Source organism: Convolutriloba macropyga, chromosome 12 (genome assembly GCF_964194025.1).
Source record: "Convolutriloba macropyga chromosome 12, txConMacr16.3, whole genome shotgun sequence".
Classification (NCBI taxonomy): Eukaryota; Metazoa; Xenacoelomorpha; order Acoela; family Convolutidae; genus Convolutriloba; species Convolutriloba macropyga.
In genome coordinates, this window is record NC_134479.1 from 49,978,618 (window position 1) to 49,999,728 (window position 21,111).

Sequence of the window (21,111 nt, forward strand, 5' to 3'; positions counted from 1 at the left end):
TAATTTTTGTGGCCATTTTTTAAGCTATGTGTTTTGATACTGCAATTAAAAACAAGAAAAACGGTACTAGTTTTTTCTATTTTTAAGTTTTCTTTTGAAAGATTTCTCATTTTTTGAAATTTCCCGATGTGATAATAGGTTACCGCATACTTTCTAGCGGCAAATGAAATAGTTTTCAACATTTCTATGTACCGCACTTTCATAATTCTTTTGAAATTAGCCATTTTTCTGGCTACTAAAATTTTGTCGTTTTTTGAGTTTTTTTTAGCTCAGTGGACAAGGAGCCTCCTCTAGAGTTTGGTAATAAGTTACTGCATAGTTTATAATGGCAATGGAGGAGTTTTAAACTTTTTAGTTTCGAAATTTTAGGCATTTTTTTGATAAAATTAGCAATTTTATTTCGAGTTATTGAAGTATTTGTCATTTTCGCGTTTTTCTAGATTCAGAGGCCAAGGAGCCTCCTCTTGGGTGTGGTAATAAGCTAATGAAAAGTTTCCAACGGTGATCATTCTTTTTCAATTTTATATCAAAAATTTTTGTCAATTTTTAAGATAAATTTTGCCATTTCTTTCGAACGATTGCTAAGTTTTGTCATTTTCTGAGTTTTTCCAGCCTCAAGGTCAGGGAAACTTCTCTAGTGTTGGATACAAAGTTATTGATAGGTTTTGTTTGAATTGAGATGGTTTTCAACATTTCAATTTAACTGGTTTTAACAATCACTTTAAATAAAAATTTAGTTTTCTTGTTTGGTTTTTTTCGAATTTTTGAGTTTTTTCTTCCTCAGTGGCCAGAGATCCTCTTGATGGGTTTTATGAATTGCAGTTTGTTCTGGAAATGGAATGGGGATATGTGAAAATTCTTGATAAACTCAGACGTTTTTTTGAGTTTTTCAAAAATTTGTCATTTTTTGAGTTTTTCCAGCCTCAGGGGCTAAGGATTCTCCTCTACGGTTTGCTAATACGTTATTGCTTAATTTTCGGTCGCAATGAGATGGTCTTCAATTCATTATCACGAGTTTTAGCAATCCCTGGCAATTTTTTGTCCTGTAATACGATTCTTGGCAACATTTCAGTAAAATTTGCTATTGTTTTTTTTAAATTTGCAATAGTGTAAGGCCTCTGCATGTGTTGGTTATATTTAAATGGATCAATTTCGGCTTTTAGGGTAAAAACTTCAAGAGTTTTACCAATTATTCTTTTGTTTATTTTGTTTGATTATTTTAGTTTATTTCGCGATTGTTTGTCTTCTTGGCTGGCATTGATCTGCTGGTCAAATACAGTAGGTTTACGTTTTTCAGTCTGTTGTTTGGATTTTATTTCAGGAGATAAAAATTCTGTTTCCACAGGGCGCTTGATTTCTCATTTTAGTAGGCAAATTGCTCGAAGTTATCACTGAATACGCGTAGACGGACTTGAATTGGTCACAGGATAAACAGATGTTTAAACTAGAAAAAAAATTTTGAACAGACTGTTTGAACAGACTGTAGCGAGTTAATAATTGCTTCATCCCCTCAATAACTATTTGGGAACGGATCAAGCAAGTTATTCTTCGAACTTTTTTTCACCAATTTTACTTTTTGTCATTATTTCCACCATCATTTGCGAAGAGTTGTGAGGGCAGGGTTTTTCTAAGGAATTTTAATTTTGAACAGATGGTTTTAAAGACCTTGTATAATAAAATATTAGTTTATCAGTATGAAAAAATGATGGATTACTATACAAGCAATCGGACAAACTGATGCAAGATTGATGATAATTGTTAAATATCGCTTGATTCTTCATTTGGTTTACTCCATTTAGTTATTTTTATATGGCATTATTTGCTCCAGATCTGAGCATAAGATTAAAACGTACAATTTCGTCAGGCGAGGTCATTTTCAAATCTTGCCGACAAAATTCGAGAAAATGACCGGGACATTCTTCTTTAAGTCGTCGCAGCTCTTCAATAATTTCCTTATCTGAAAACCCGTCCATGACTAGTTTATGGGAAGCATCTTTTTGTATCCCAAGTTTTTCCCACCAATAAACAGGTTTGACAACTGGAGTCGGCTTGTGCTGTGTCTTCTTTTCCCCTTCAAACTTTGAAATTCTTGCCAAAATTGAGGCAACGTGGTCGTCAAATTTATTCCCATTTTCCGCCAGCATGTCATAGTACAGTTCTGCGCCCTGAAGTAACCCAAGCCATCCCGTGTGTTTGTAGTTTTCCTGGAATTTGGCAAAGATAATGTTCTTCTTTAGACTTCCAGCGTATCCGGCTTCCTTGTGGCAAGCATAACTGTTGAAATAGTCTTCGGAGGTACAGCAGATAATGACGTGAGCATTTTCAACACCCTCGGCCATTCTTTGGAAAGTGTCGCCTTCCATTTTTTCCACATCGATCCAGACATTTTTGCCAGCTTCTTTGAGAGCATTTGAGAGGCGGTGGACCTCCTGCTTCTGACTCCAGCAGTAACTTACCATCACGTGTGTTTCTGTATTTGACTCTTTTGTTGGTATGTTCAAAGCCGTTTTTATACTATTAACGTGTTTAACAACTTCTGAGTTATGATGTTGTTCCAGACAATTTAATCTGAACAACATTGCAGGACACTTTTTGATGGCATCTTGTTGAGTAAAAGCCAGAGTCCACATCAGTTCGAGAGCCTTGATCAGGCAAGCCTCGGGTGGCGCACCTTGTATTAGATGCCAGCACAACCCCAACACATTATTCTGGATCAATTCTTTGGCGTATTTTTCGTTTGTTGCCAGATAACTCAACGAATCCAGATATGCTACAACTCCGCTATTATAAAACCCGTATTTTGTAGTATACTTGGCAACGTGCCCCATGTAGAAAGGAACAAAATCAGGGCTTTTAAATCCTATACTCTCCAAAGATGGACGATCACTTGAAATTGTTGCGGAAGACAGTACAAGTGCAACAGCACTTTCAACGATTTTTCTAGTCGAATCATTCGCTGAATCAAGAGCGATTTTGAAGTGTTTCGCTAATGGCAACGGCTTCAAGAATTGACTGGCATTTTCAGTGAACAGAACAAGTCTAAATAAAATCATAAACGAATTTTTATAGATTTCTCCTTGGTTGAAATCGGGCGCATCTTTTTGACGTTCGAGATAATCAATTAAACGGCTGCAAAAATTCCTCTGCAGCAATTGTTCCCCAAAATTGCTTGATGCCAAATAAGTTAATTTCCATAAACTGTGAAGATGATTTGAAATTTGTTCATCAGTTAAGTCTTCAAAAAATTGCTTGGTCAACACTTCATGCAATCCGTTCTGTACCAAAATGTCACCAACCGAAAACGTTATTTCATCAATCGCTTTGGTAAGCGCAGTCAAAGATTTATTCAACCTCCCAAATTTCTTGCAATTTTGACAAAGTTCTCTAATTTTTTCCACCACCTCTAATACTTCCTCCTTCTCTTCTTTAGAAGTGTCAGGATCTTCTAAAATTTCGAAGGCCGTCGCAAAATTTTCCACCACATCAACTTCTTTGACGCCCGGATCTGTACCGTCTACGTCGCGCAGGATTTTGAGTAAAATCTTTGTTTTATCAACAATTTGGCTGTTGCTGTGCTTCTGAAGAGCTTCCAAATTTGAGACCATGCGCCGCTTTACTAATACTCGATTCGAGTAGAAAAAACTGAGGCACCAAATTGCATTTAAGGCAACGTCAATGATTTCTGGATCTTGGTTATTTTCCAAACAATCCAGTAACATATTTTTGGCTCTCGTGAAAATCAGAGGATGGTTGCCTGGCGATACAGAATATTTGCAGATATACAAAAGGTAATCCACAACAGTAATATTCGACTCATCGAGAAAACTTCGACTACTAAAATTATCGGCGTGCATTGCTAAATTTTGATCAACAAACAATTGGCTTACAATATCCAACTCATTTCTTCCCCGATCAAGTCGTAAATTTCCATCAAGCACAAAAGTGGCCAAAAAACGTTCCATGTCAGTCTTTTTGGACTGTTTACAGCCCCCAGCCGCTACACAAAGTGAATAGAGTAAACGATTTTGCAGAGGTTTCATAGATTCTGGAGACATTCTATGATTAAGCACCAGCGCATCAAATGAGGGCAAATGCGCGACTGGTCTCATGAGAATATCGAACAAATTGAAAACCCCAGGTCCTCTTTCGCGGAACAATCTGCTTTTCGTCAAATCGACAGCCATCGGGTCAAATAAGTGACTGGGAGCGTTTTCAGCTCGAACCGCGTCTGAACAGATCTTGACGAACGGAATCCTGTGCAAGATACGCTGCCAGAAAGCGACGCTGTTAACTTTGTGCGAGAAAAGACAAAGATAAATGCAATCCCAGAAAAATTTGTGGAAAGTTTTCATAATATCACATTTATCCTTTTCCTTCATATAGATCAATCGCAGAAGGGTTCCTACTTCGTTGGCTCTTGCATCGCATAAATATTTAACTGGATCAAACAAAGTTATCACAACCTGCAAAACAGAAAAAAGGACAAGTTTGAAAAAATTGTATTTCTGCGCGCGTGATTACAGGCTGAATTTCACTCAGGCTGAATTTCAAGAAAAAAATCGATATTACCAGACAATCTGAATAAAAAGTGACCTAAGCGCAGGACAAAAAACTTTATTTGTAATATTTATTTTGAGAAAATTAGAACCTTAGTGCTTTTTCAGCCCTACTAATAAGGTGCTAGATCAAGTGAAAGGTTTCAGATTAGAAAATCTCAATTAATTTCAGATTAGAAGACCTCAAGCGCCCTATTTGTTCCGACCCCTCGTGAGGGGGGAGGAACTATATACTCAAATGGGTTTTTTTTTGTTCAGTCAATTTTGGCCGATCGATATATTCATCGTAGAGAGTTGAGACTGGTATCATTAGAAAGCTTGTCCAGCGTAGAATATGGAATTAAAATGTTTTTTTTTGATTTTCGTTTTTGACAGGGAGATATCGAGGTTTAAAATTTAGAGAAAAAAGAGTGAATTCCGTTGATTTCATTCACATTTTTTCGGAATTTTTGAATGAAATTTTATAACATGAAATTGATGAAATTTAATAACATTTTTCTAGAAAATCTTGTTGATTTTACGTTTAAAGACAAAATATATTGTCGGCTATTTTCATTGAATTTTTTTTCGGCACAAATTCGGCTTAATATTTCACAAATTTCAGACTTTTTCATCAAAAACAGCACGAAATAAGTTTCTTTAGTCCAGTCTGATTAAATGTGCAGGAAGTGCACACCCAAACACCACTAATACAAGCTTTGTAGACTGAAAAAGGGGCTAATTCCACTTCAACTTCCGTTGAGAGTGCTCTGTAAATAAAACTTTGCCGTTTTTTGCTATTTTTATTCGTTGATTATCAAAAACGCAGCATTTTTTTTTGTTTTTTAACTAACAAAATATCTACATCAATGACATTCCAAAAATTAAATATTCCTAATGGACAGTCAGCATTAGCAGAACTAGTTCTCTACCCAACTTGGACCGTTACAATCCAAAAATAATTCGGATTGTCGTCAGTCAGTTTTTTTAAAAAAAAAATTCGATCTTTTTTTTTTATTATTTAACTAACAGAACTCTTCAAATCAAACCTCACTGGTGATAGGTCCTATTTTCTTCCTAATTATCCCAAAATTAATTTATATAAATGATTGCTTGAAAGCTTATGGTCGTTTTGACTTTTAAAACAATTGATTTTTAAATAAAAAATGGCTTATTGAACTTTGCCTCCATTTTTCTCTTAATTTGGTCAAGTTGTAGCTTAGTGTCAGCCATCAAAGAGCGCTCCATCTTCTTGCTGAGTTCAAATTCAGTCTTTATTGCGGTTTTACGCCTTAGGTTATGGTGTTCTGGCTTTGATACTACTAGATTTCACAATTTTTTTAATTTTTATTTATTTGCCCCTTTTTTCATGTTTTCTGGTTTTGTCAAATTATCACGTAATTGTCAGTTCATATATCACATTTTTCGCGTTCAAAAAAACGCACAATTGATAATATTTGAATTCTTAACGATATAGATTGCGGTTCTTTACCGCTTCGACAGTACTTTCTCGAAAAATTTAATTGAATTTTTTATTTGTCTTTAACTGCCGTTTTTACTTTGTCTTTTTAGTCGTATTTAATTTCCTGTACAATGACCCGGTTTGATTGGCTTTTCCTGGAAGAGCAGATGAGCCTATTTTTTGATATTCGAAGATAGATAATGGCTTTCATGACTTTGAAAACAATTGTTTTCCAAAATAAAAAAAAAATTCAACTTCGCAATTTTGTTCCTTTTATTGTCTGTTTGTTACCTGGACTCGTTTATCAAAGGTTAAAGATGACATTATTTTTGTCAAGGGAAGGTGTCAAAAGGGATTGGTGTCACAAAATCTAATGTTTTTAAAGAATTCGTTATGATTTTACTGGCTTCGAAACGGGTTTTTCACAAAAAAAGTCAATAAATTTTTGATTTTTGTCATATTTGACGTGTTTCTGAAGACTTAAGACTTGTTGTGAATAATTGCAGGTCTCGCGGGGTTGTTATGAAATATTAAAGGAAATTATTCAATTTTTTCATTTTGTAATTAATGGCTTTCATGTCTTTGGAAATAAACTTTTTTTCGATTAAAACAAGTATTACATAATCTTGCTTTTTTCTTTTTGGTCAATTGTTACCTAGTTTCATTAATGAGAGTTCACATAATACATTTCAAGGGAAGGTGTCAAAAGGGATTGCTGTCACAAAATCTAATATTTTAAGAGAATTCGTTATGACTTTACTGGCTTCCAAACGGTTTTTTCACAAAAAAAAGTAAATGAAATTTTTGATTTTTGTCATATTTGACGTTCATTTTGTAGTCGTAAAACAAATTCTGGATAATTGCGGGTCTGAATTGTTTCCTTTGGAAGAATGGACGAACCTATTCAAATTTTTCTTTTTGTAATTAATGGCTTTTATGTCTTTGGAAATAAATTTTTTTCGAAAAAAAAAGTATTACATATTTTTGCATTTTTTCTTTTTTGTCTAATTGTTGCTCATTTTCATTAATGAGCGGCCCAATAATACGTTATCGTTGTTCGACGAAGGTGCAATAGAACATATTTTGGTGGCCAAAGTATGGCTTTTTTCCAAAGCTTTTTCTGGCAAGTTTTAATTGAGTTTGAGATTATTGTCTATTTGTTCTTCTTTTTGTAACTGCATAAAAAATTGAATACCAAGAGTTAATTCTCTTCTATAGAAGCTGTGGTGATTGTAACCTGTGGGATATTTTAGTTGATTCCTAATGGTTTTCATTACTTTGAAATTAATTGTTTTTTTTTAAATTCCTCGAATTTTCTTACTTTAAAGTTTCTGTTCTTTTTTGTCTAATTGTTACCAAGCTTTATTATGAACTTTTGAATAACCAATTTTGTCTGGTGAATTACAAGTTATTTTGGTTTATTTTCAGTTTTATCTTACGCTATTTTGACTTTGTTATTAAGTTTTGCTATTTAAAACGGACATAAATTTTTTGATGTAATTAATGTTTGTTGTTTGATTTTGCCGTTCGTCTTCGCTCGCTTTCTTAATATCGGCATATCTCATCAATCTAATGTATCATTTTTTACTCCACTGAGTTATTTGCTTTGGAGGCTATCTTTTTGTTCATACACGAGTTTTTTTTTGAAAAATACTTGAATTTTTTGTGTTTTTCCATCTGTTCCTCATATGGTAGACAATTATGCCAAATTGTGGACGAGTGGGGTCGGAACCTTATGTGCGATCGCACATTACGGAGCCGCCTTGTTTATTTCTAAAATCGTGGGACAACGCTGAAGTTACAGCAAAAACTATGAACGAATAATTGTAGTTAGTACACCAGCTTAATCCAGTCAAAAACGCACGCACTTCTGGACAGAAACGCTATCAAGTCCAAATATAATGCGCTCTCGAATGCACGAAGAAAAAAGAAAAATTCTGAGCGCCCGAAAATCTGGTAAATGAAGTCCTTTGAATGGTATTTTAAACGCAGGAAAGGCGAACAAATGTCTTTGATCGTGCAGGAGTCTGGGTATACGCCTTGTTTATAAAAGTGTGTCTGTCTGGGCATAGTTTGTTCTTTTGGGACGTTCTGAAAAAGATAGAATTTCCTGTGGTTCCTTAGCCTGTGTAGACAGACGACAAATGAAACTCACACGTTCCATAGACCAACACAAACTTGTTCCATGGAATAGAAAACTTTAGGATTATAGGTTTCAGAACCTGGAAAACTTTGGTATACTCGAATTAATAAACAAATAGTTGCTCGCATGTTCTGTTTCAAATTTAACAAATCGTATGTGTTTACTTTCGAAAATTTGGACTTGTTCGTATAAATGTTATGGTAGAATTTTACTCTCGTCAAATTCACTTGCTCTTTCTTGATTTTAAAGACGCCCAATTTTTAATGAAATTTGTCCATGGATCATTTTCAGATCTAGTTTAGAATTGAGAATTTAGAAGACAAATTTAGAATTTGTTTTTAACCCGTGTTTTAAAAACATTGCTGAAAGATTCAACATTGGTTGACAGCCATTAAAAATACATCTTTCTCTTTGACCATGAATAAGATCCCACTAAAATATTTTGTTGAGAAATTTTATAATGAATTTGGTGATCGGAAACCAAACTTATCGTTCATTAACTAGATCGAAAGACCATAACAACGATACAAAATAAAGAAAAACTGTAAAAGCGTTCGTCATTTTGGTCCTACGAATAGCGGTCATACCGATAGTTTCGTACGTTTTGAATCGACGAACTATGAAAAAAATAAAACTCACTTTTTTGTTGAGTTCTTCGCCAATTTCTTTGAAAATCTTGGTAACTTCTGGTTTCTTGTCGTCATATGAGCCATCGTTGTTTGAGACGTTCTCGAAAGTAGATGTGAAACTTGTTTGAGTATTTTTTGGATCGAGTTGATCCGCTTGACACGTATCGCCATCTAAATGACAATCCTGAAAAATTAGAACTGACAATTGAAATGCTAAACTGCAATTAAAGGTACAACCATCAATAAGCTAATACACAGAATCACAGAATTGCAAAATATTTTTTTTTCAAAAATTAGCCCGTTATGAAGTATTTGACACTTGGCGCAAACTAATAATTTTATTCACCTAAAGTTTTTTTTCGTCTATGATATGCATCGGAAATTGCTTTATTTTGCAGTTCAAATTACTCTTCTGTTCTTTCTTTTTCATAGGATTTCATTCTGATTACTTGCCGAGAACAAACAAATTGCAATTAAGCCATTAACACGGGTAGAACCATAAATGATTGTTTAAAAAATCCATTAAATTTCAACGAAATTGAAATATCGAGCATTAAGTTTTTGTTTCATATGTATTTCCGCTACAATCGCCTCCAATGTGAGCTCTAAGTGATGATGACTCACCCAGGTTGAGGTCCGGACCCAAATTGACTTATGATCATAACCTCTTTAAGCGCACTTGGGTCTGATCAGAAGCGACTTCGAGCGCAATTGGGTCTGATCATAACCTCTTCGAACGCACCTGGGTCTGATCAGAGGCGATTTCGAGCGCAATTTGGTCTGATCATAACCTCTTCGAGCGCACTTGTGTCTGATCAGAGGCGACTTCGAGCGCAACTGGGTCTGGTCGTGACCTCTTCGAGCGCACTTGGGTCTGATCAGAAGCGACTTCGAGCGCAATTGGGTCTGATCATAACCTGTTTGAGCGCACTTGGGTTTGATCGGGGTTACTTGCGTCTGAAATTGGGCCTGATCATAGTCTGATTGAGGTCTGGACAATGGTCTGAATATGAGTCTGGGCCATGGTCTGGAGATGGTCTGATCAGAACTCCTTCGGTCTGGAAAGTCTGATCAGGACTCATTCAGTCTGGAAAGTCTGATCAGAGGTTATATGGGTCTGGAAAGTCTGATCAGAGATAATTTCGGTCTGGAAAGTCTGATCAGAGATAATTTCGGTCTGGAAAGTCTGATCAGAGATAATTTCGGTCTGGAAAGTCTGATCAAAGATAATTTGGGTCTGGAAAGTCTGATCATAAGTCAATTTGGATCTGGTCCTCTACCTGGGCACTGATGGATACTTACAGGACGAGAATTGCAGGAGATTTCCGATAACAATATCTTGACGATGAATGATCTGGGGTTTTTAATAACCTATAAACACCCTCTTCAGTGAGAGACATCAAAATTCGAATCCTATCGTAGCATCTTTATATATGATTGCTTGACCGTCTGAAATCTAACAAAACATCGTTCGCTTTTTCTTATCTCCTGAAATCTTTGCACTTCCGGCAGGGCAATGGAACATCAAATATATTCTCTTTTATAGTTATGTAATTCAGATTGCCTGGAAAAATTATCGATCCCGGAAGAATTTTATATTTCTTTTTATTCTTTTCGTTAAATTGAATGTTCAGTGCTTAGTTACGTCGTTCTGTTAAATCTTACAATTAAAAAGTCAAAGTTTTTTTTTCTGAGATAGACTTTGAACCCGATTCCCAGCTCACCACTTATGGCTGAGGTGATTATGGAAAATGTGCTCTCATTAAAAATTGTTTCTGAATGCTTTCATTGCTGGTTGTGCTTAACATTTCACAAAAGTGAGCGCTTTAATGTTTTTGTTTCGGAGCGCAAATACGCTGAGTGCGAATGAATAGAGAAAAGAAACTCTGTGTCTCTGTTAGAATATCGATCAAACTATAGTCTTAAACTTAGTGAGAATTAGAAAGAAAGTTTGACTTACCAGATTAGAAAGACAAGCAATATGTCTTCGATCAAAGAAATTATATAAATGAATCGTCAAGAAATGGTGCTGAGAATCAATATTCGGTTCAAATTGGTGAATCTACATAACTATTATTAGGTTTAGGTTAAGTGATGTAAAATCTTCCCAGCATGTATTAAATGATGATGATATCTCCGGAACTGTGAATGAAATCTTAGAAAAGGGCAAATGCATTCCATTTATGGTTCCCTTTGCGACTGATTTGCAGAAGCAAACCATATTGGGTAACCCTTGCGACCCCCACTATAAATCACGGTGCTAAGATTAGCTTTGCATCTTGACTTTTTCACACTGATAATGGGTATATATACAGCTGATTTTTGAGTCTCTTTTCATCCCCAAATTCAAATCACCATCTTGATCTAATAATCAGATCTCTCCTGTAAATCTCTAATTTCTACTGTAAAATATCATTTTGTTATTCTCTCTTTTTTGAGAAATTAATTCTTTTACTTAGTTAAAAACGCTTTTGATTCCGCTTGCGAAAGTCAATAACCCAACAGGTTATGGGCCCAGCAATTTTCTAAGTAATAAAATTGATTTCCAAAACAAAACCAATTTGTTGTTGACAGTCATAGTCCTTTTCTGCTTAGTACCTTTTCTTTTCACAACTGTTTTGCCTGCTCAAACTTCAATGGATCAACAGACAGTGAAGCTGCTGACCTACACAGGAAAGGCACAGGACTTTTCAATCTGGAGCACAAGGTTTGTGGCGACGATGCAGACGAAGGGACTCTACAAATCACTACTGGGGACAGAGGAGCAACCCAATGAGCCTGCGCCACTGGCTAATGGGGCAACCAATGATGAGAAGAAGAACCACAAGGTGCTGAAGGATGCATATGAGAAGGAAGTTGCAGACATCAAGCTGAAACGGAACAATGTGTGGTGACGGCATTGGAGATGGAGCAAAGGCTTGGAAGTTTTTGCAAGAGAGATTTCAGAGTGTGGAGACGCCGACAGTGGTGACTTTAGTGGCACAGCTTGCTCGACTGCAACTCGAGGATTCTGAGGATTTGGACAGCTTCTTCATCAGAGGACAGGAGTTGCTCACAAGGCTACAAGAAGCAGGGGAAGCAATCTCAGAGACCCTCTTCAACGCCTTGGTCCTCAATGGTCTGCCAATGAGGTATGAAAGTTTTGTTATACAGGAAAGCTTCAACCCGGCAATGAACTTCACAGAGTTGAGGAAAAGGCTGCAGAACTTTCATGAGAGCACGGTGCAGAGACACAAGGGACAAAGTGGTTCAGTGGCACTGGCAGTGAAGCGTGACTTCAAGAAGGGACCCAAGAAAGGAAACTGCTTTGTGTGTGGGATCCCTGGACACTTTGCCAAGGACTGCAGGAAGAAGGAGACAGCACAATGCAGCAAGTGTGGCGAGAAGGGTCACCTAGACAGGGCATGCAAGAGACAAAGAGATGGAGGCAAACATGAGTCAGTGGCAATGGTTCCAACATTGGCTACACCAGACGAGGAATGCTGGGTAGCTCTTACCCAGTGGAAGACAACAGGCATGCTAGTGGACAGTGGTTGTACAGATCACATAGTGACGAACATCGATGCGTTCCTGGACTTTGTGCCCATTCAATCAGTGGTCAGAAATCCCAACGGAGAGGCTTCCAGAGTGATGGGCTGAGGCTGTGTGAGGATCAGCATACCCTCAAACAAAGGGGAATTCCAATGCGAACTCAAAAATGTTCTGTGTGTGCCGGACTATTCTTCAAACCTCCCATCAGTCTCAAGATGCACGGAGTGGGGACATAGCTTCACTTTCGAGAGAGGAAACAGCTGCATGAAACTCCAGAAGGGAACTCGGGTAAAACTAACACAAGAAAATAATTTGTTTTACTTACCCTGCAGCGTTCTAGAATTCAAGATGAGTTCCAACAGCGTAAAACTTGACAGTGCAAGGAAGTGGCACAGACGATTGGGTCATTTGAATCAAGCTGATGTGGTCAGGAATGCACCAGAGACAGTGGGGGAACTCGATGATGTATGCAATGTGTGTGCATTGGCCAAGATCACAAAGACTCCAATACCACGAGTGGCAGAGACCCAAGCAGAAGAGAAGCTGGAGAGGGTGTTCACAGACGTGATGGGACCTTTCAGAGTAGAGTCACTGTCAGGGTTCCGGTTCTGCATAGTGTTTGCAGACCAGTACACGAAGTTTGTGTTTGTGGAAGTTTGTGTTTGTGGACAAGGCAAAGAGTGAAGCACTGGCCAGCCTGAAGAAATTTGTTCTCAATGTGGGGACGCCCAAGAAGCTGAGGCAAGACAATGCGAAGGAGTTTCTCTCAGAGCAGTTCAAGACGTACTGCTTAGATGCAGGCATTCTACAGGAAAAGACCATACCAGAGACGCCACAACAGAATGGGTTAGCTGAGAGGTGCAACAGGACACCCCTGGAGATGGCAAGATGTTTGCTCATTGACTCAGGACTTCCCAGGATGACGTGGGGAGCAGCAATTCTTCACGCAGCAAGGATCAGAAACTTGGTTGTGAGACGAGGAGAAGAAAAATGCCCAGCAGAGCTGATGAGAGGTATAAAACCTAAGCTTTCAATTAGTAAATTATCTATTTTTGGTTGCACGGTCTTCATGAGGAAGAGGGACAGAGAAGTCAGCAAACTTGAACCCAAGGCACTGGAAGGAAAGTTTGTGGGTTACACTGAAGGAGAAAACGGATACCTGGTGTACATACCCAACACACGCAAGGTGATGGCAGTTCGAGATGTGATCATCAAGGAGTCTGAAGTGGGCTCAATCCCTGACAACAAAGAAACGGCTGACCTACTAGATGATGGGTCGGAACTGGGAATCTGGCACCCAGATGATGATCATCAAGATGATGACAACAGAGAACGACAGGACACATCTACTGCAATAAAAGAGGAGTGGCATGACGCAGGGAGCGTTAATACTCCAGAAACAACACTGAGACAAGAGGCCTCGGTTGTTGGAGAAACAGCACTAGATGAAGAATCTACTGCAACAAGAGGGAGTCACAGAGACTCAGATTCACTGGAAGACAGTGACACAGAAGACTTCTCACAGTTAGAGACAGTTGGCTTCAATGAAGATGCACTGGAACACGCGGACAGAGCAGAGCCCAGACGAGGGACACGAGCAAGGAATGTTCCGCAATTTTTTGGAGAAGTCAGGACCCATCTTGCTGTGACTGAGGATGACTATGTGGAACCCAAAACAGTCTACGAAGCCAAGCAAGGTGACGATTGGGACCAGTGGCACCGGGCAATGAAGGACGAGGTCAAGGCACTCCAAGACAACGAGACTTGGAACCTAGTGAGACCACCCACAGACAGGGACGTCATACCGGGCAAATGGGTCTACAAAGTGAAATTGGGACCCAGTGGTCAAGTGGACAAATACAAAGCGCGCTATGTGACAAAAGGCTTCAAACAAGTGGAAGGACTGGACTACTTTGAGACTTTTGCGCCTACCTGTAAGCCAGAGACATTCAGGATTCTACTTCAGCTATCAGCGAAGCAGGGCCATGTGATTCACCAATTGGATGTCAAGACTGCCTTCCTGCACTCACCAATCGAGGAAGAAGTGTATCTGGAACAGCCACCGGAGTTTGTAAAAAGCGGATCAGATGGGGAGAAGTTAGTATGTCGACTAAATAAATCAATTTATGGTTTGAAACAGGCTGCTAACAACTGGTACAAAGAGCTGGCAAACTTCCTTCTGAGACAGGGGTTCACCAGAAGCAGGAACGATCACTGCTTGTTTGCAAGATCAGAGGCAGAGGATCACACCTTCATCTTGGTCTGGGTTGACGACATCATAGTAGCATCAAGAAGTATGACAGTGGTCTCTGATGTCAAGAAGGCACTAGAAGCAACCTTTCACATGGAAGACAGAGGGAGACTACACTGGTTTCTGGGTCTAAGAATCAGACGAGAAGAGGGCAAAGTCACAGTCGACCAAGAACGCTACATAGAAACAATGCTTGAGCGGTTTCAAATGGATCAATGCAAACCCTCAAGAACTCCAGCTGATCTGAATTTGAAATTTCAGACAGCAAAGAACGGAGAAGAAGAAGTGGACCAGAGGATCTACAGAAGCTTGGTTGGATCACTTCTGTATCTGGCCAAACAGACGAGGCCAGACGTCATGTTCACAGTCAACATTCTGTCCAGACACATGAATGCACCTACCAATCAACACTGGATGTGCGGAAAACGACTTCTGCGATATCTTCAAGGCTCAAAAGGTTTAAAACTTACTTACACAAAAGAGGCTAGTTATGATTTAGTGGGGGAAAGTGATGCAGACTGGTCTGGAGACGTGAACGACAGAAAATCAACAACGGGCTATTACTTCAAGCTCAACGGACGTGGCGCAGAACTCGGCTGGGGTGTCAAGAAGCAGGCCACAGTTGCTCTTTCTTCATCAGAAGCAGAATATCAGGGCATGGCAGCAGCAGTTCAGGAAGCACTCTACCTGAAACAACTTCTAGAGGATTTTGGCATCCAACAGAAATGTCCAATAGCAATTGGAGAGGACAACCAAAGTTGTATCAGACTTTGCCAAAGCCTAGTCATGCACAAGAGGAGCAAGCACATCGAGACAAAGTTCCACTTCATTCGTGACAAGACTGAGGATGGGACTATTTCAATTCATTACGTCCCTACAGACAAAATGGCAGCGGACATCTTCACAAAGTCCTTACCCGTTTCGAAAGTGAAAACATTCAGAGCAGTTTTGATGGGAGCAGACTCTACGCAATCAGCTCAAGTTTGAGTGGGGGTGTTAGAATATCGATCAAACTATAGTCTTAAACTTAGTGAGAATTAGAAAGAAAGTTTGACTTACCAGATTAGAAAGACAAGCAATATGACTTCGATCAAAGAAATTCTATAAATGAATCGTCAAGAAATGGTGCTGAGAATCAATATTCGGTTCAAATTGGTGAATCTAGATAGCTTTTATTAGGTTTAGGTTAAGTGATGTAAAATCTTCCCAGCATGTATTAAATGATGATGATATCTCCGGAACTGTGAATGAATTCTTAGAAAAGGGCAAATGCATTCCATTTATGGTTCCCTTTGCGACTGATTTGCAGAAGCAAACCATATTGGGTAACCCTTGCGACCCCCACCAGAAATCACGGTGCTAAGATTAGTTTTGCATCTTGACTTTTTCACACTGATAATGGGTATATATACAGCTGATTTTTGAGTCTCTTTTTCATCCCCAAATTCAAATCACCATCTTGATCTAATAATCAGATCTCTCCTGTAAATCTCTAAATTCTACTGTAAAATATCATTTTATTATTCTCTCATTTTTGAGAAATTAATTCTTTTACTTAGTTAAAAACGCTTTTTATTCCGCTTGCGAAAGTCCATAACCCAACAGTCTCTGTGCTTGTTTGTTTCTCTTGCACATTACTTGGTTGTCTCAAAGCTTGATAATACTCCTTATATTTTGACTAAGGGCTATTGGGTCTTTTGACGAATGTCGAAATAATCTAGAAGTTGCTTCAGGTAGATTGCTTCCTGAATTGTTGCGCCTTGCCTTGTTATTCTACTTCTGAGAAAGAAAAAAACAATTGTGAGACATATTTCTTTACACAACAGCTTAGTACTGACGGCAGCACGCCGTTGAGTGTGCAGTGACTGGATGCTAAAACTCTTGTCGCCTAGCCACACTAAGATGAAAGTATCATGTCATCTGTCTTTGCCTCCGGAAATGATCGTCAGTGTTTATAGTGATTTTTTATGTCCCAGTGAGAAGTTCGACTGTCCCTTGTACCCGTTGCTATTTGCCTTTTTTAGATTGTGAGTATAAAATTAGATCAATATATATATATATATATATATATATATATATATATATATATATATATATACGCTCAATGGGTGAGCAAAATGTACCTCATAATCAGTTGGTGCTTCCCATTGAACTGTCGCTGAATTTTTTGTAGGATACCATTTAAATTGGACGTTCTTGAAAAAAACAATTTGAGTAAATGCATTTATGGATGCCCAATTAGGCTGTCTTCAACGGACTTTGGACTTTCTTAGAAATTTTTGACATTAACCTTTAGCCGTGTCCCAGGTTGATCCCCCCTCTTAGAAAAAACTTTGAAACTTACTAAGACTTTTACGGTGCAGTGGAAAACTTACAAAATTTGCACCGTAGCCAAATTTCTTAGTTCGGAACCTTATTAATCGTGATGCGGCCTTATTGCGGCACCTTAGAAATACGGCGCCTTAGTAAATTTGACAAAAAGGTTTGTACGGTTTTCTTCTAAGACTTGTACGATGCCGTACTACCGCCTTACCAAGTTTTCCAAGGTCGCTCAACCGGGGGTACTGTTAGAACGGAGTATTTAACAGACTGGAGTTGTCACTGGTTGTCCTTACCTCAAACTTTGTTTTTCACGGCGGTAGATAAAAGTGACCAGTATCGTGGCCATCAGCGGTAAAATTTACCTATAATAATATTTTTTTAAATCAAATCGGCTATATTGGGCCAATAAATCAAATTTTATTTTATTTTTTAGCGCTTTATCCAACAGAAAAGCTATCAAACCTATTTAAATTGGTTAAAACTGAAGCAATGGCACTTTTATAATAAAAAATGTACAGCAAAATTATGTTAAGGTTATTTGATTTTTATCTCTGGGGGAGAAAGGAAGAGTCCCCAATTGGCATGGCGTTCAGTTTTCTAAAAAAATGTACTTAAATCTTGAAGAGCGTCAATTTTCAGCCACTGCTATATTTCCAGAACACCTTAAAATGTTTGCAAACAACTCTGACGACCAAGAAAACAGACAACCTATCATATAAATTCGCCCTTTTCCTCACCAAACTTTTGAAAAAAAAACACCTACCTTTTCTGTTTTTCCAGTTTGGTTATGTAGCTCCATGTTCTTGACGGAACTAACTAGAATTCATACCAAATTTCAGAAGACTGCGAGCTAGAAAACTTTCTTAACATCGAATATTTGCGCTATCTATTTGCAGTGTAAACTATTTGAATACCGCTTTAATGATTATTAAGATTAACTGTTTAGAAAACTGTATGATTTCATGTTGTATTTGGCTCTCGTCTGTCTCAAAAGTATTGATGGTAACTTATTAGTAATATTCATACATAAATATACATATAGTTTCCGAAAATTGTCGTGTGGTTAGGATTCAATAAAGATTAATATTATTGATGGGACGAGATTTAGGTTTCGGAGAGGATGTTATGGCTTTGTTGGCGACCGTCGCTTAAGAAATTGAAGAATAGAGAGAAGAGAGCGAACTCCTCCTGGTCACACCATTTTTTTTGAGAGAGCGAAAAAAGAAAGTATTTGAAGAAGTTATTGACAGGCAGAATCATTTTTTTTGTTCAGGTGGGGCATTTTAATGCAATTTACATAGTTTCAACAAAAATTTTTTACAAATCAAAGAATTTGAATAGTATTGGGGTGGAGTCTTGAGATAATTTTTTGGAGTGTATTTAAAACCGATTTAAATACTATCTCGTAAAAACAAACTGCTTAGGTCAAACGCTTGAAAAAATTGGAGACCTCAGAGAAGAAAGAGTGATTTTCTGATTACTCCAAATTTCTCAGGGCGAGAAAAATATTAGATGTGAAGCAATTTTCGCTGAGCGAGAGAATTTTTACAAGCATTTCTGAAGCAAATTTTCTATAACTGTTATCGGGTGAACGAGTTTTTCTAAACCTCTTGAACAGATAACTACACAAGGAGCATCTTTGACCATCAAAAATATATGTTAGTCTTTTAGATGCAGTATTCAGCAATATTTGTGATTTAGACTTGTTTTTAGCTGTTTTGTGTTCTTTTCCAAATCTTTTTTCTGTGGGGCATTTGTCTTTTTTTCTGGTTGGAATTAGTTTAACTGACCTTCCTGATCTGATTGAGATTAATTTAATTTTGTTTTAGTAGACAAAAGTTAGCTAAATTCAGTCATTTTTGCCTAATATGTCAATTTTTGTTGTTTTTGCGTATTTTTTCTCTTTTCTCTTTTTCAGACTCTTAGATTAGTTTTTCATGTTCTATGTAGAGTGGTCTGGTCTTGGGGGTATTGTTTTTAAGTGAAAAATTAAGTTGAAGAGGGTGGATTTTGATAGGAAACAAATGAACCAATTCTCTATTTTTTTGCTGAATTCTTTTGCTTATGTCTCGAATCTTTTCTAGTGTGTTTGATTGCCATGTGATTGCTAAATGAATAGACAAAAACTTTTTCAAGATGTGTTGAGAAGATTCCTTGAGACCTCCAATTATTATAGTGCTATCATTATGAGTGCTATCAAAAGTGCTAGATTAGATTCTGTGATTCTTTTAATTTTGATCACTTTTTCCAGATGCCTCCCTTGTTTTGATTTTTTTTTCAAAATGCTTTCATTTATCAAAAAAAATGTAAATATCTTTATTAAAATTTTTTTATAAACAATTGATTTGGAATTGGAGCCTGGGAAAATTTCCGAGAAAATGTTATCAATATTTTTTCCCGTCTAACAGGTTCCCTCCGTCCGCTTTTTCATTTTGAATGGTACAATGAAGTTAGTAGTATCATTTATTTACATAGTGGTAGGTGAGGCCATAGTTAATTTTTGCTTTGAGTCAATTCAATAGTCCGGCTGTTCTCACATCACATTCTCCTCATTTTTGAAGTCAAGTTGATGTGATGCTTTTGGTTACACCAAAACAAGACGTGGAGCAAAAAACGATTGGTTTTTGCGTCTTGTTTAAACTGTTTAGTTTGTTTTCTAACAAAAATGAGAAACTGGCATTTGAACAAAAATTGGCTCTCTCACTAATGGCTTTTTGTTCACTCGCGAGAACCTGACATTGATTTTCTTTTTTAAAAAGTGTTTTTGATCGATTGTTTTTCTAAATGGTCTCACAAATCAATTGATGGCCCAATCTAGGTCCAGTCTTTTTGTCAGGGCTAGGTCCAATGAAGGTTATATTTTGCGTAATATGTTTTAATGGTTTGCTCAATTAAAAACTATTTTTGTTTTTTAATGCTGAACTGATATTTGATTCTGCTCTGAAATCTTTTTTTTGCAACTTAGATTGATACTACCTCATAATTTGAAGTCGTTTTTATAAGGACTCAACAATTGTTCAGTTTAATCGAATTTTTTCTTACTGCTGTTCGTTTTTCTATAACGACACAAATTTTTCGGACTAACAGTTGTTCTTCTTTCTGAAAATCAATCGAATTTAGTATTTGTTTGAAATCCAATATAGTTTTTCAAATTAAGTGGGAGGGCCTTGCATATGCGTTATTTTTAGTTTTTCTTTGTTCAAAATATTGTGTTAGGTAGAATTTCCGTTTCCGTTTCCTTTTTTTCAATTTATTTTTATTCTTTCAGGATAAGTTCACGGAGGATAATTTCCATTTTCAAGTAAATAGCGGTGAAGACAAATTAGACAACCAATTCGAGATTCATATTTCATACGGATCTTTTTGCTTGATGAACCATTTTGCGGCTCTTCAAAATTAAGATTGGTAAACTAACACTAAATTAGTTTTCAATTTTAATTGTTGTACCTTTGTATGGGATATCATAGATCGCTTGCCACTTTATCACGATAGTGAGAAAATTTGCTGGGTTGCCAGTTATTCTTCCTTTATTCTCTTCGAAATTGAAAAAAAATTAACCGTTCTGCCCGTTTGCGTCAGCCAGCACAATTTAGATAGATCTGATTTTTTCCGGATTTTGTTTGCATGAATCCATTGCTGAAATTTGTACGCATGCAATCAAGATCAACTCTCCAGAAAAATCGAAAACTTGTAAAAATGAATAAGCGTTTGTAATTGGTCAATCTTCTGTTTTGAAATACCAGCATTTTTGTACATTTTCATTGTTAATTTTTTAAAAATCTTGTTTTCAAGTCATTTTCATACTTCGTCTTTCTTCGAACTTATTGCTCATCTGTAGTTACACTACACCAGGGTTAGCCCATCTTAGATACCATACTTAAGATCATTTATGGTTCCATCCACGGAGGGCCAATTTTTTTTGTGTATGATCTTACCATGGTATCCAAGATACCATAAGTGATCGGGTTTATGATATCTAAGATAGCCATTAATGAAAACTCTTTGATATCCAAGAGAGCCATTAATGAAAACTCTATGGTATCTAAGATCACCATTAATGTTAACTCTATGGTATCCAAGATGGCCATAAATGGAATGTGTATGGTATCCAAGAAAACCATTTATGGAAGGTTCATGGTATTCAAGAAAGCCATTAATGGGCGGTTTATGGTTTTTAAGGAAACCATTTATGGTGGTTATATGGTTATATGTTAGCTTATATACAGCTATGAATCTTT

At 37.2% G+C, this 21,111-nt stretch overlaps 1 protein-coding gene across 2 annotated transcripts; it reads right to left on the minus strand.

Moving 5' to 3' along the window:
• Positions 1-1,529: 1,529 nt before the first annotated feature.
• LOC142351064 (uncharacterized) lies at positions 1,530-17,768 on the minus strand. Of its 2 annotated transcripts, none has more exons than XM_075403144.1 (3): positions 17,637-17,768; positions 8,780-8,940; positions 1,530-4,463 (listed from the first exon to the last, which is right to left on the minus strand). In XM_075403144.1, the coding sequence occupies exon 3, from the start codon at positions 4,377-4,379 to the stop codon at positions 1,806-1,808; it is 2,574 nt and encodes an 857-aa protein (XP_075259259.1). In that variant the 5' UTR covers positions 4,380-4,463; positions 8,780-8,940; positions 17,637-17,768; the 3' UTR covers positions 1,530-1,805. The 2 variants fall into 2 exon arrangements, with proteins under 2 accessions (XP_075259259.1, XP_075259258.1); XM_075403143.1 differs by having other exon boundaries at positions 8,780-8,953; positions 17,637-17,762.
• Between the last annotated feature and the right edge of the window lie 3,343 nt (positions 17,769-21,111).